We start from the raw sequence: 12245 nt of genomic DNA on the forward strand, positions 1-12245 counted from the left end.
AAGAAGAATTAGATAACACCTTATATTAGATTAATTTTAAAAAAAAAAACAATTGTTTCATGTTTGTTTTTGTCCAATTACATATAAAGTCCATATACATGAAAATTTTTTTTAAAATGTAATTACAGATGGACCCTGCAGTACATACAGCACTCACCTACCTAATAGAATCATTCATAATTATTATTGTTGCTACTTGTCCTTTTTTTACAGGTCAGTCAAAATTTAGTCATTCTTAGCCACTATATTCTTAGCCACCAAAAAATTTTCCATATATATTTAGTTTTATCTTCACAATTCACTTCAATTCAATCAATCAAAAAATACAAAGCATAATATTCTTCCTCTCTTCTTTTCTTATTCTTTCACAGTTTTATCAATATCTAAGGAATGAACTAGTTGCATGCTCTTCATGCACTTCTTTAGCTTAATATTCACAACAGGATTCTGTCCTTAAATCTGGATCACTTTGATATATATTTTAAACTAAATACGAATGATTTAAAGTGTGGAAGACCGAAATGCCAAGAAAGTACAGTAGCATAGGTGAAACGCTTCCTAAGTTATATGTATACATGCGTTGCATATGTTGTAGACAATCAATTACATAAAAGATAGCTACTAAATTAATAATTTGTATAAAATATATATATTAAAATCAAATTAAATAATATATATTTATATATAAATAGTTAATTTGGTAATTGATTCTTAGTATGTATACAGTATTTTTTAAAAATAAAATTAAAATCCGTGAGTCATGTGTGACATATATATCATCATAATCTTGTAGTAGTTTTCTTAGTTTCAGGCATATAAAACTCGGCGGCGATACTCTCCCAAAGCCCATATGGGAAATGTGTTTCTATATAATGAGTAGTTTAGGGTACAGTTCCTCATAAACACTCCCGTTATTCCCTGCATAGTTTAATTGTTTTGTTCATTAATAACTATACATACATAAAGATAAGTTTGATGAGAGAATTATGATTAATAATAAGTTAAAACTTATATATATGTTACCTGCTGTGGGAAGTCTCCATCTTCCATTTGTGAATTGATTAGTGTCTTTATTCCACGATGTATAGGTGTTGGATCAATCTTAGCCTTGTTTGATCACCAAAACATTAATTATATAATTAGCACAATAACTTTATTTTTGTTTTGTTAAAAATATAATTATTTCTATGATTTTTTCAGTCAATTTAAATTAAAAAAAAATCATAATATAGTATTAAATAACAACTTTTATAACCGAAAGATTTAGAATTTAATTCTTGTTAAATTCTAAAAAAAATTTTGGCATAAAAAAATTAAGAAAAAGTCTATACAAAAATTTAGATAAATTTAAAAAAAAATTCTTATTTAAAAGAATATGCTAGAAATATGACTATTTATGTACTTTCTTCTATTCTATTAAGATGTTAGATATTATTATTATTATTATTATTATTATTATTATTATATACTTCATTGTTGTTAATTGTTGTGCTATACGTTAATTCTTCCTTGTATATTCCATGTAGTTATTAACAATAAAGCCTCTTGAACTTAACATATATATATATATATACCGTAATAAGGAACACCTTTTATATATGATAGAGTCACGTGTTGAAAGTTGAAACTTGAAAGTGTCATAGCATAATGTTATTAGTAAGATTAAAATGAAACACTTTTAGAATAAAATTTTTTATTATAAGAATAATTTGAGAATAATATACCATAAAAAGTGACATTAACTAGGAAATGTGAATGAAACACAATTTTAAAATAAAATTTTTCATTATGAGTATTTCGTGAATAATAGAATAGTGACATTATCAATTAAGAAATAATAATATTCATTTTTTTATGTACAATTTTCACTGGTTTCAAAACATTTCGATTTGTTTACTAACCTGGCCTGCACCAATAAGAGACAACAAAGCCCATGAAGTTTGAACTAAATTTGCTTCATTGCCTTCTACATTAGTATACACCTAATTAACAAGGAAATTAAAACACATGTGAACCTTATGCGAGTAGTAAGTACTAAGTAGTAATTATTACAATTCTTGTTTACCTTCCTATATTATATGGTGCATTATTCAAGTAAAATGAATAATACAATGTAGTTATAATAAGGTACCTTGTTTTGGCTTGATAAATAACTTTCACTCCAACCACCATTGGGAAGCTGCTTTGACAACAAAAATTGACATGCTTTGCGCAATGAAGCACTGTTTTGATAGTTCTTTCCACATGCTCTCAATCCCTTTACAGCAAACCAAGTTCCATAGGTATAGCAAATACCCCAACAACCATACCTGTATAAGTGTTTTGTCCATAGTGGTGAATTATGAACTTTGTCTCTTTTTATTTTTTTTCTTAGGTATAATTAATATATAATGAATCTTGACCTCTTCTATTGAACCAAATAAAGGTTAAGACAAGTTAAATAAACAACTAACTTTAGCATTAATATATCACAAGATAGATACTCTTTATTTCAAAATTTATTACTTTAGAAATTCGGTATCACTACAACAAAAATAATTTAGTGACAAATTTTCGGTATATATTTTATTTAATTTATATTTTATATCAATTATATATTTATTGTTATTATTATATATTATAATGAGAATTATATATTTTTATGCTAATAAAAAGGTCTTTATCAGCAACGCTAGAATTGTTACGGAAATTTTTTAGCAACAAAACATAAAACGATTAATATTTAATTACTAACAGTAAATATATTAGCAACTATTTTTATTATCGCTAAAAACAAAATAAATGACCGCTAAAAATGATTTTTCTAGTAGTGTATATCCATAATCCAATATATTATTTATATTTAAGTGTATCAAATTATTATTAATTACTATTAATATATTCCATTAAAGTTTAAAAATAACGGTTATTTTAGAAATGGGAGGATTACTATAATTATAATTAATTATACAAATTATGAGTAATTTAATCTATCTTATATTATAACCAACAATTCAGATAGATATTAATTTAAATCCTAAATGTATAATATTCAAGTGTAAAATAATAAATGAGAAAAAAATGTACAATACCATGAGCCATCAGGATTTTGTGTGTTTTTAATGTAGCGGATTGCTTGGGCAATAGAATGATCAACTTCTTTTCTTCTATGGTTTGGATATAGCTTTCTAAACAGAGCTAGGGCTTCCATTGCTGATCCTGTGCATTCTACGTACCTATTTTACTCAACATGAACCCCAATAAGTAGGAACAATAAGATAACATGCCAAAAATAACAAAATGTTTATGGGTATAATAATTATCTTACTCCCTCTCGATGAGAGTTTCTTCAAAAAATTCTGTTGGATTGAATTTCTGCAATACACATAAATTCTCACTCAATTGAAATAATATATTTATGACAGTTTTAAACTGCAGCAAAATAGATCTAAAGTGTTTGATAGACTGCCGACAAATAAATTTATGATAATTTTTAAGAATGTTAATATAACTGTTGCTATAGCAAAGATCGAGTCATTTGTTTTTGCGATAGTTTATAAGTACCATATCTTATTCTAAAATTTGTTATTTTATTACGGTGGTTTCAAACTATCAAACCGTCACTATTTAAAAATATAGGATATTTTTTTGTATTGGTTTGTAATAGTTGCAATTACTTAATTTTGTTTGTGATATTTAATGTAATAATTGTATAATAAACCAAAAACATGTTCGTCCTACATATTTTATATGCAAATATTTTTATAACTATACTAGGTGTATATTAATTAAAATCAACCATTAATATAAAATACATGTTAAAATATAAATATTAACACATATATTTATTATACACAAATATATTAGTAGTTAATTTTAATCTACACATAATATTTTTATATTTTTATATTAATCTTATCTTTAACATAAAATATGTTATCTATATGTATTCTATATATTGAATACTAAATTAACATATAATTCTACTCTTAAATAGAATCCAACAATAGATTCAAAAATATAAAATAAAAAAGTAAACGAAAACTCGATGTCACATATTATAAATTCTTATATTCTAAGTTCTTATTACCTCTAACCAACGGTAGGCTTTAGAAGGTTCCCAAGCGGGAAAACCGCCATTAGTACTCTGAATAATACAAGAAGATATCAAGCATGCATCTAGTACTTAAATGCTCAAATTTACAAATAGAAATAATTTGGTAGATAGAATTTAATTGGAAACCATACCTGTAGAGAAAGAATGACATTAACAGCATCATAAAATCTCTCTGGTTCCATTTTTTCTCCAACTAGATCAGTTGACATCTCTGATAATAGGAGTGAAGCCTATAGATAATTTTAGTAGTAAATAATGTCAAAGTTCAGGAGATGTAATATGTAATAATTGAAAAGTTAATTATTATAATCCTCCAACTAATAACAATTTGTGGTTGTTATGATGCAACATTTTGGCAAATCCAAAAATATTTTAGGGCAAAGTTTAAGGTTAAGAGTTTATATTAATCTGGAATGGGTTTTACTTGAGTTGGATGAAACCTTAATCAAAGCCATATAATTCTTTGAAAATTTGATTTTTTTTTAATCAAATTATTAGTTAGTATTTATTTAATTATTATACTTTTATAGTGAATTAACTTTTTAACATTACATGCATGATCTTATTATTGTATTAAATTAATTTAACATATACATCTTGTGAAATGTTTATTGAATTTTGTCTTTAATCTAAAGAAAGCCAACTATTTCACTAAACAAAAATATTTGGGAGACAATAACGAACGATTCAAATAAGCTAAAAAAAACTGTCTTATTTTATATTTATTAATTACTTTTAAAATAAATACATAATATTAGATATAATAAATATGTAATTTTAGATGTTATAGACATAAAATTATAAATATTATATGTTAAATAAGATAATTTTAAATTATTGTGTTCTTAAATTACTCTTCACTAAATTAGAAATAACTTGATAAATTTATTAATTAATTTACTGGAAGAATTTGTATGAACCTGTAATCCTTCAGCTGTACAATCAGAGACTTGCCAACCTTGGTCATGCATTGAGAATGTCCATGAACCTTTTGAGATGTGTCTATACATTCCCATGAAGTCACCACAAGGGTTTTCACTAACCTTCAATTTCAAATCAATGTCTCTTTTAATAGTAATTATTGTTTCAAAAATCATATAGTATAGATATGTATAATGAAGAAACACTAATAATTAATTAATTAATTAATTAATAGTTATTAATTGGTACCTGTGAAGCCTTGACAAAATCGTGAGCTTTTTTAAGTGTAGGTCCATACTCTTCACTTAGATTACAAGCAAGTATTGCTTGTATAGCAAATGCTGCATCCCACATTTGACTACCAAAACTCTATATCAAAATTAATTAAGGTGACAATTAATAATACTTATAAGGATAATAAATTTCATATTTGAACTAGTATACTTTGTTGTTTAATTAATTCAACAGATAAAATATTGAAACAATGCAAAATGTTTTCTTTTTATCAAATATATATATACTACCACAAATGTGGTCTATAAACTATCAAAAATGCTATTTGTATATTAAAATTAGTCACTAGTGTATTTATGTATAAATACATGTGTGATTTAATTTATTTTCAATGCATATTTATATTTTAACATGTCTTTTATACTAATGGCTGACTTTGATGACTGATTTTATTGTATACGTAACATAGTCAATAAACTATATATAGCAATACTTAACCGATAATATGCATTAAAATTAAATATAATCTACATTTCTTATAATAATTAAACATTTAAACTAATTCATTCAATTTCACTAACCTGAATTTTCAAGCCATCTTCGGCAAGCCAAAAATAATCTGGAATTCGAGCTAAATGAAGATAATAGGCCTCTGAATTAGGATCTTCAACCCAACGCGCAATCAAACACAAAACCTTCAATTTTCATCAATTGTGGTTTTTAAATAAAATGTCAAGCTAAGCTATAGGTAAATACATTAACAATCTAACAATGGTGATATATATCAATTCAAGATATTAATATTAGTATTTATAATTTAATTTAAAAAAAAGTATAGGGTACCAACATATTATCTGCCAACTTATTACCAACAATAATTAATTATTATATTTTAAACACATATATAAAAAGACACATCCAGAAAATAGATTTATAAAGACACTTCTATTAAATATAACCATAAAAAAGATATTTTTATTAAACACAGCCACAAAGACACTTCCATTAAACACAATTATAAATAAGAGTTAGCAGAATTTGGCAAAAATGCTATTGGTAACGTAGCGGGATTGTTAATTTAAACATGTGTATACCTTTTCTACACTTCCAATGCAAAGGTATTTACTGTTTTCATCTTCATATCGTACATGATTAATTGCAATTTCTAATGCCTTTTCTCTAAGCTTAGAAAAAGGCCAACAATTTAGCAAAGGCTCTCCCACATGATGGAGAAAATCCCATAAAAAATCTTGGATCCAAGGATGTGGATAGTATAGATCCTCCTGAAATTGAATTGCATGCAATTAATGTGTATTTTTTAATCTAGTTAAATGTGTCACTAAATAATTTATCCAAACCTTTGCAACATTTTTTCGAGCTTTATTCCAATTGATTTGTTCGTAAGGTTCATTGTACATTTCAACTCTCAGAGATTTGATTAAGCCGGTAATAGTTCCCACAAATCTCTTTCCGAATAAATATGACATCGGCATATAAACCAACCGACAATAGCACAACATATTTCCTGCCATATAAGTGCAAAGAAAAAAACACAAAAACCAAATATTTATTATAAAGAGGAATAAATAGCTATTATGAAAGATTTAGATGCGAATAAAATGGACCATGAAAAAAAAAAATAAAACTAACGTTGTATTTACGAAAAATAAATCTTTTAGATAAAAATAATCAATGGTCAAATTTTTGTTAATTCTATTAAAAAACAATCAAGACATTTTTAATAAAGTAAAATAATTAATTTGTCCCAAAATCAAGACATTTTTCTAATTTTATTAAAAAAAAATTTAAATAAATTTGTCTTGTAATAAGTTTATATTTATGTTTATAAATAATTGCCAAAATAGAGCTTAAAGAATTTGAAAGGATGAATGAATTGACAAAAACCTGGATGAAAAGGAACAAATTTGGGTAGAAGCCAAAACTCTGGTGCTAGTGGATTGCACCCCGACCATTCATAAACCCCAAGCACCTGCTTCACCAAGTACTATATGTTAATAACTACGTAGATCAGAGTATCCTCTCTATGTGTTATCTATTATCTATGTTTTACATTAATCATCTTTTATTTGGTGAAAATTACAACTTCTTTTTAATTTATATATATAAATTTTTATGTATATTGTCGTACTCATACTTTTTCTTTCAATTTTTGCATTTCGTATTATTTATTCCAAAAAAATTAAATTATAGAAAAGAATCATATAAATAATTATATATTTAATATATTCTTTCAAATAATAGGTTGTTTTAAACTAAATAAAATTGAATTTTAAATTTTTTATCATAAAAATTTTAATATCAATTTTATGATGAAATTATTTATCTCAAAAACTTAAATTGGTAGAATAATATGAATTATCATATTACTTATATATTTAACACGCGAATCATTTTAATATGATACGATGATTACGACGACTATAATATTTTAAAAAATATTATTAAAATTAAATTAATATTTTTTATTGTTAATAAAAAATACTGATTAAAAAAAGTGTTACTAAAATATAAATAAAAAGTGCGCCTTTAATTTTAACAACACTTACACACTTATTATAGCCACCATAACATAGTCATACTAGAATCTATCATCTAACACCATATATTCTTATCCATGCAACATATAGGTTATAATAATAATAATAATAATAATAATAATAATAATAATAATAATAATAATAATAATAATGTGTTTACCGTGACCCAAAACTTTCCCCACGAAGGAATAGCCAGCAAACTACCATGGTCAAGGATCCATTTTCTGGCTCTAGCCATTGCCATATCTTCACCATCTTCGGGTCCTTCTCCAAGTATTCTCAAAGCAATGTAACTCAATGATGATCCAAACATTGTGCTGTGACCTTCTATATGGAACCCCCAACCACCGTCTTTGTTCTGTTTAATGACAAAATGTTAACCATAATTATTGTCAAGTTCAAGCATATTTAATTACACAAATGATGACTTATTCATGGCAGTTTAATTAGTAATAATAGATATACTCACCTGATGATTATATAAATACCGAATGATTTCTTTTTTATGCTCTGGTCCTAAAACATAATCAAGGGATCCTGTAATATAGAGTGCCATTACCTGTTCATCAGGTGATGATGATATCAATAGGTAAATTAAATCAAACCCAAAAAAGAGAGTAATGTATATATTTAATAAAATTTAAATTAATTTTAATATTACATTTTTTATAGTTAAAAACAATGGTGGATTACATTTACTATGATTTTTTAATGTAATCATATTTATAGAATATTAATACCAAAGGTTGTAGGAAAAATAAAGGGCCAGCGGACTCAGCAGGCCAGTGGCCATCATGGGCTTGAATGGATGAAAAGAAAGTGAGAGCCCTTTTCATTGTTGTAATCAATGCTTCTTCTGTTACATTTTCCTTCTCTTTCACTTTCACTGCTTCTCCCATTGCTCTACACTCCTCCTTTCTTAGCTGCCACATCAATTTTGAAAATAATTGGAATAAAAACGGTTTAGTAACAAAAAAATATTAACTAAAAATAGACAGAATTTATTTTATTTAATATTTATTAATTATTATAATAATTAATAAATATTAAATAAAGTAAGTTTTGGTGAATTTTTTTTGTTTTCTTAGTATTATCGAATAAAAATGTTGACAAACGAGAATAATAAACAACAAAGAGTTTTGCTAGGGAACCAATTAGGGTTAAGTCAATTTCTGCTAATTCTCTAATAAATTAGATCTCAAAATCCGTCTTAATAAAAGTAAGTTGATATATATAGATGTTTCTTTTGTTAAGTATTATAATGTTTTTTTTTTATACTAAATAAATATTTTTTAATGTATTTTTCGAATTTTTTATATTACAGATGTGAAAAAAAAGTTTTTATAATTTTTAATTAGGTTTACCTAATTAATTTCTAATTATTTAAATTTTAAATTTAAAAATTTTAAAATTAATTATTAATAATTATAATTAATTGAGTTGTTTAATTCTTCACTGAATACACACTTGATTACTTATACTTTTCCAACAACAAAACAACCAACTTTGCTTTCCAATTTATTGACCCCTTCCTTATAGAGCATCAACTAACATTGGTTCTGAACTTCTGATATTCAATTACCATTCACCAATCACCACGTACATCATTATTAATTTATTATTACATTCCCATCTATCATATACTAATTACTAACATTGGAGGATTTATCAATAGATATTATGTTGGGACATTGATAGGTATTTAATTGCTTTCTAAAAATGGCTTCATTAATAACTAGCATCCATCAAGCCGCTTTTTATTGATTATGTATAAAGATTTTAATTTCAATATTATTAACATTAAAGTGTAGAAAAAATTAGCTAGGGGAAAAAAGAACTTGAAAAAATATTGTTTGAAAAAGAAAAAGAAAAAGAAAGTGCAAATGCTTGTTTTATGAAGGTTGGTTTGGGAGGAAAAAAATTAAGTGTTTTTCTTTTTATAAATATCCATATTTATATATTAGAGATGATACTTTTAAATTTAGTATTTTTATCAATTTAAAAATTTGAGTAAACACTTAAATTAGTCTCTGAAAATTTTTTAATCGGATATTTTAGTTCATAATAAAGTTATATTACTTTTAAAGTTTTTAAGATGGATTGGTCTCTCTATAAAGAGAATTAATTTATATTATGATGATATTTATTAGAGATTTAATTAATTGCCTTATAATAAAATTTAGGGGTTAGAAACTTATTTATCAAATAGATATATTAAATATTTTATTATAAATAATAGAGAAACAAAACTGTTTGACAAAAGTAATACTTAAAAACTTTTAAGGTAATAAGAATTTATTGGGAATCAAAATATCTAATTTAAAATTTATTAAGGACCAATTTAAATATATATTCTAAAAGTTTTATATTCCTTTTATATTATTATTTTATATAAATAAACAGTTTTAAAAAGTTATAATAAGAAATATGAGTATAACATTAAATTTTTGGTGTTTATCTTGAATATGCATCATACTTTTCTTTTATTATAAACCAAAATTTAAACTCAAAACTTATTATTTAATTCTATAACTAACAATAACAAAAAAGAAAGTAAATAAGATAGTATGTGGAAAAGGCATAAGTGATATATTCGGAAGGATTATCTTTTGTAAATAATTTTTTAGGTTAATTATAATTTTGGTTTTTAAAGTATAGGCTGAAAATTTTTTTCGTCCCAAACTTTTTTTTACATACAAAATCGTCTCTAAATTTTAATTTGGTTTTAAAATTGTCCTTAACTTAGGAATCAAAATCGTACGGAGATAGCGGCGAAACCGGAGATAAAGGTGAATCGTAGACATCTTATTCTTCTTCTTCCCTTTCCCCCTTGGGAAGAGCAAAAACACTCTCTTTCTTTTTTTTTTTTGTATCTATTTTATAATTTTTTGTTATAGGTAATTTGGTCCAAAATTTTAATATTTAGGTCAAAATGATGATTTTAAAATTTGATTTTAAACCTTAAGAACGATTTTGTATGCAAAAAAAAAAAAAAATTAGAGACGAAAAATTTTTTTTTGGCCTATACCTTAGAGATGAAAATCTTACTTAATCCTAATTTTTTAATATGAATTTTTTAAATATATAACTATAAATTATTTTAAAGTTTAGTTTGTATGTACTATATATATTAAACTCTATATATTAATATTCAATCAAATAGAAAAAATAAAAGTTAACTTTCCATACTTAATATCTTAAAAAATAAAACATTTTTATCTATATAATAACAGGACATATCAACTTAAAAAGACTTTTATACTTAGAACACAGAATATTATCCTACTAACTAAATTTTATACTTGTAATACACGAAAACTAAATTCTCAATTCAAATTAAGAAAGAAAAAGTTAATTAATACAATTATGAAAGACTTTTATACTTAGAACACAGAATATTATCCTACTAACTAAATGTTATACTTGTAATGCACGAAAACTAAATTCTCAATTCAAATTAAGAAAGAAAAAGTTAATTAATACAATTATGCAAAGACATACTAAGACTAAAGTATGGAAAAATTTTCAAGTGTACCTGAAACATCGGTGTTTCAGTGCCAAGTTGATTTTAATTAATATATATTATATATATTTTTTATAATTAAAATTAACGGTTAAAATAACTAGAACATTGTCAGGTACACTAAAAATTCTTCCTAAAGTAATGTATGTACCTGCATCCTCATTAAGAGGTCAGAGCTTTGTTTGATGGAAAATCTATTTTTAGTAAACTCTTGGCGCAGCCTTTCAACCTCAGCATGTTCTTGTGGTGTTCCTGCATTTGGATCAAACTCCCAATGTTGTCTTCCTATGAAATTGTTTCCTGAAACCAAGTTCTTTCCTCCTTCTGCTATCTTCAACTTCCACATCCTCAACTATATATTATATTTATTTTCCTAAGTACAAAGATGGGTTCATCATAGTGAGAAAACATTATTATTCATGTATATACACACATATAAAAGTATAATAAGAAGCGTTAAAATATTCTAAAAATACTAGTGTTTTTTTAGTTATTTTAGTCATTAATTTCGGTTGTAAAATGTATACAAAGTTAAAAATTGAAATTAATAATTAAAACTACCGAAATATCAGTAATTTAAAATACTTAAAAATGTTCTAATATCATAAAAGAGAGAATGATAGATGTTTACTTGAATTTGAATGAAAGTATTATTAGTAGCCCAAAGAAGATTAAAATTGGATAGATGAGAAATTGTGCTATAGCTAGCTAGCTATAGATGGAGATAAGCTTAGAACTTTAGGAAAGAAATATATAAAAATGAAGATTTTGGATACATGCACACACCGCTTGGCTGAAAAGGGATTGGAGTGTGGTGAGGTGTGTGGAGTGTTTTGGTAAAACAGTCCTTTTATTCCCAAGCATGGAGGGAGAAGTTTCTTATATTAATTTTGTAACTAAGTACACCTTTAGC

At 24.9% G+C, this 12245-nt stretch overlaps 1 protein-coding gene across 1 annotated transcript; it reads right to left on the minus strand.

Annotated features, from left to right (window-relative positions):
- Positions 1-744: 744 nt before the first annotated feature.
- Positions 745-12245, minus strand: LOC107644513 (lupeol synthase). The gene is made up of 19 exons (XM_088487778.1): positions 11964-12245; positions 11484-11705; positions 8550-8732; positions 8279-8368; positions 7970-8167; positions 7157-7241; positions 6610-6776; positions 6346-6534; positions 5833-5946; positions 5267-5386; positions 5017-5139; positions 4228-4326; positions 4070-4126; positions 3308-3354; positions 3072-3215; positions 2132-2309; positions 1902-1982; positions 1024-1107; positions 745-918 (listed from the first exon to the last, which is right to left on the minus strand). The coding sequence occupies exons 2-19, from the start codon at positions 11676-11678 to the stop codon at positions 808-810; spliced, it is 2265 nt and encodes a 754-aa protein (XP_088343904.1). The 5' UTR covers positions 11679-11705; positions 11964-12245; the 3' UTR covers positions 745-807.

This window comes from Arachis ipaensis, chromosome B5, assembly GCF_059453495.1.
Source record: "Arachis ipaensis isolate K30076 ecotype BB chromosome B5, ASM5945349v1, whole genome shotgun sequence".
In the NCBI taxonomy this organism is placed as follows: Eukaryota; Viridiplantae; Streptophyta; class Magnoliopsida; order Fabales; family Fabaceae; genus Arachis; species Arachis ipaensis.

What these genes read in the sequence shown, in the direction of transcription:
- LOC107644513 (XM_088487778.1), bottom strand. Translation starts at nt 11,678, where the DNA reads ATGTGGAAGTTGAAGATAGCAGAAGGAGGAAAGAACTTGGTTTCAGGA. An exon ending in ATTTGTTCCTTTTCATCCAG is followed by an intron (nt 6,777 to 7,156) that starts GTTTTTGTCAAT and finishes CTTATATGGCAG; the next exon opens with GAAATATGTTGTGCTATTGT. An exon ending in CTCGAAAAAATGTTGCAAAG is followed by an intron (nt 6,535 to 6,609) that starts GTTTGGATAAAT and finishes ATTCAATTTCAG; the next exon opens with GAGGATCTATACTATCCACA.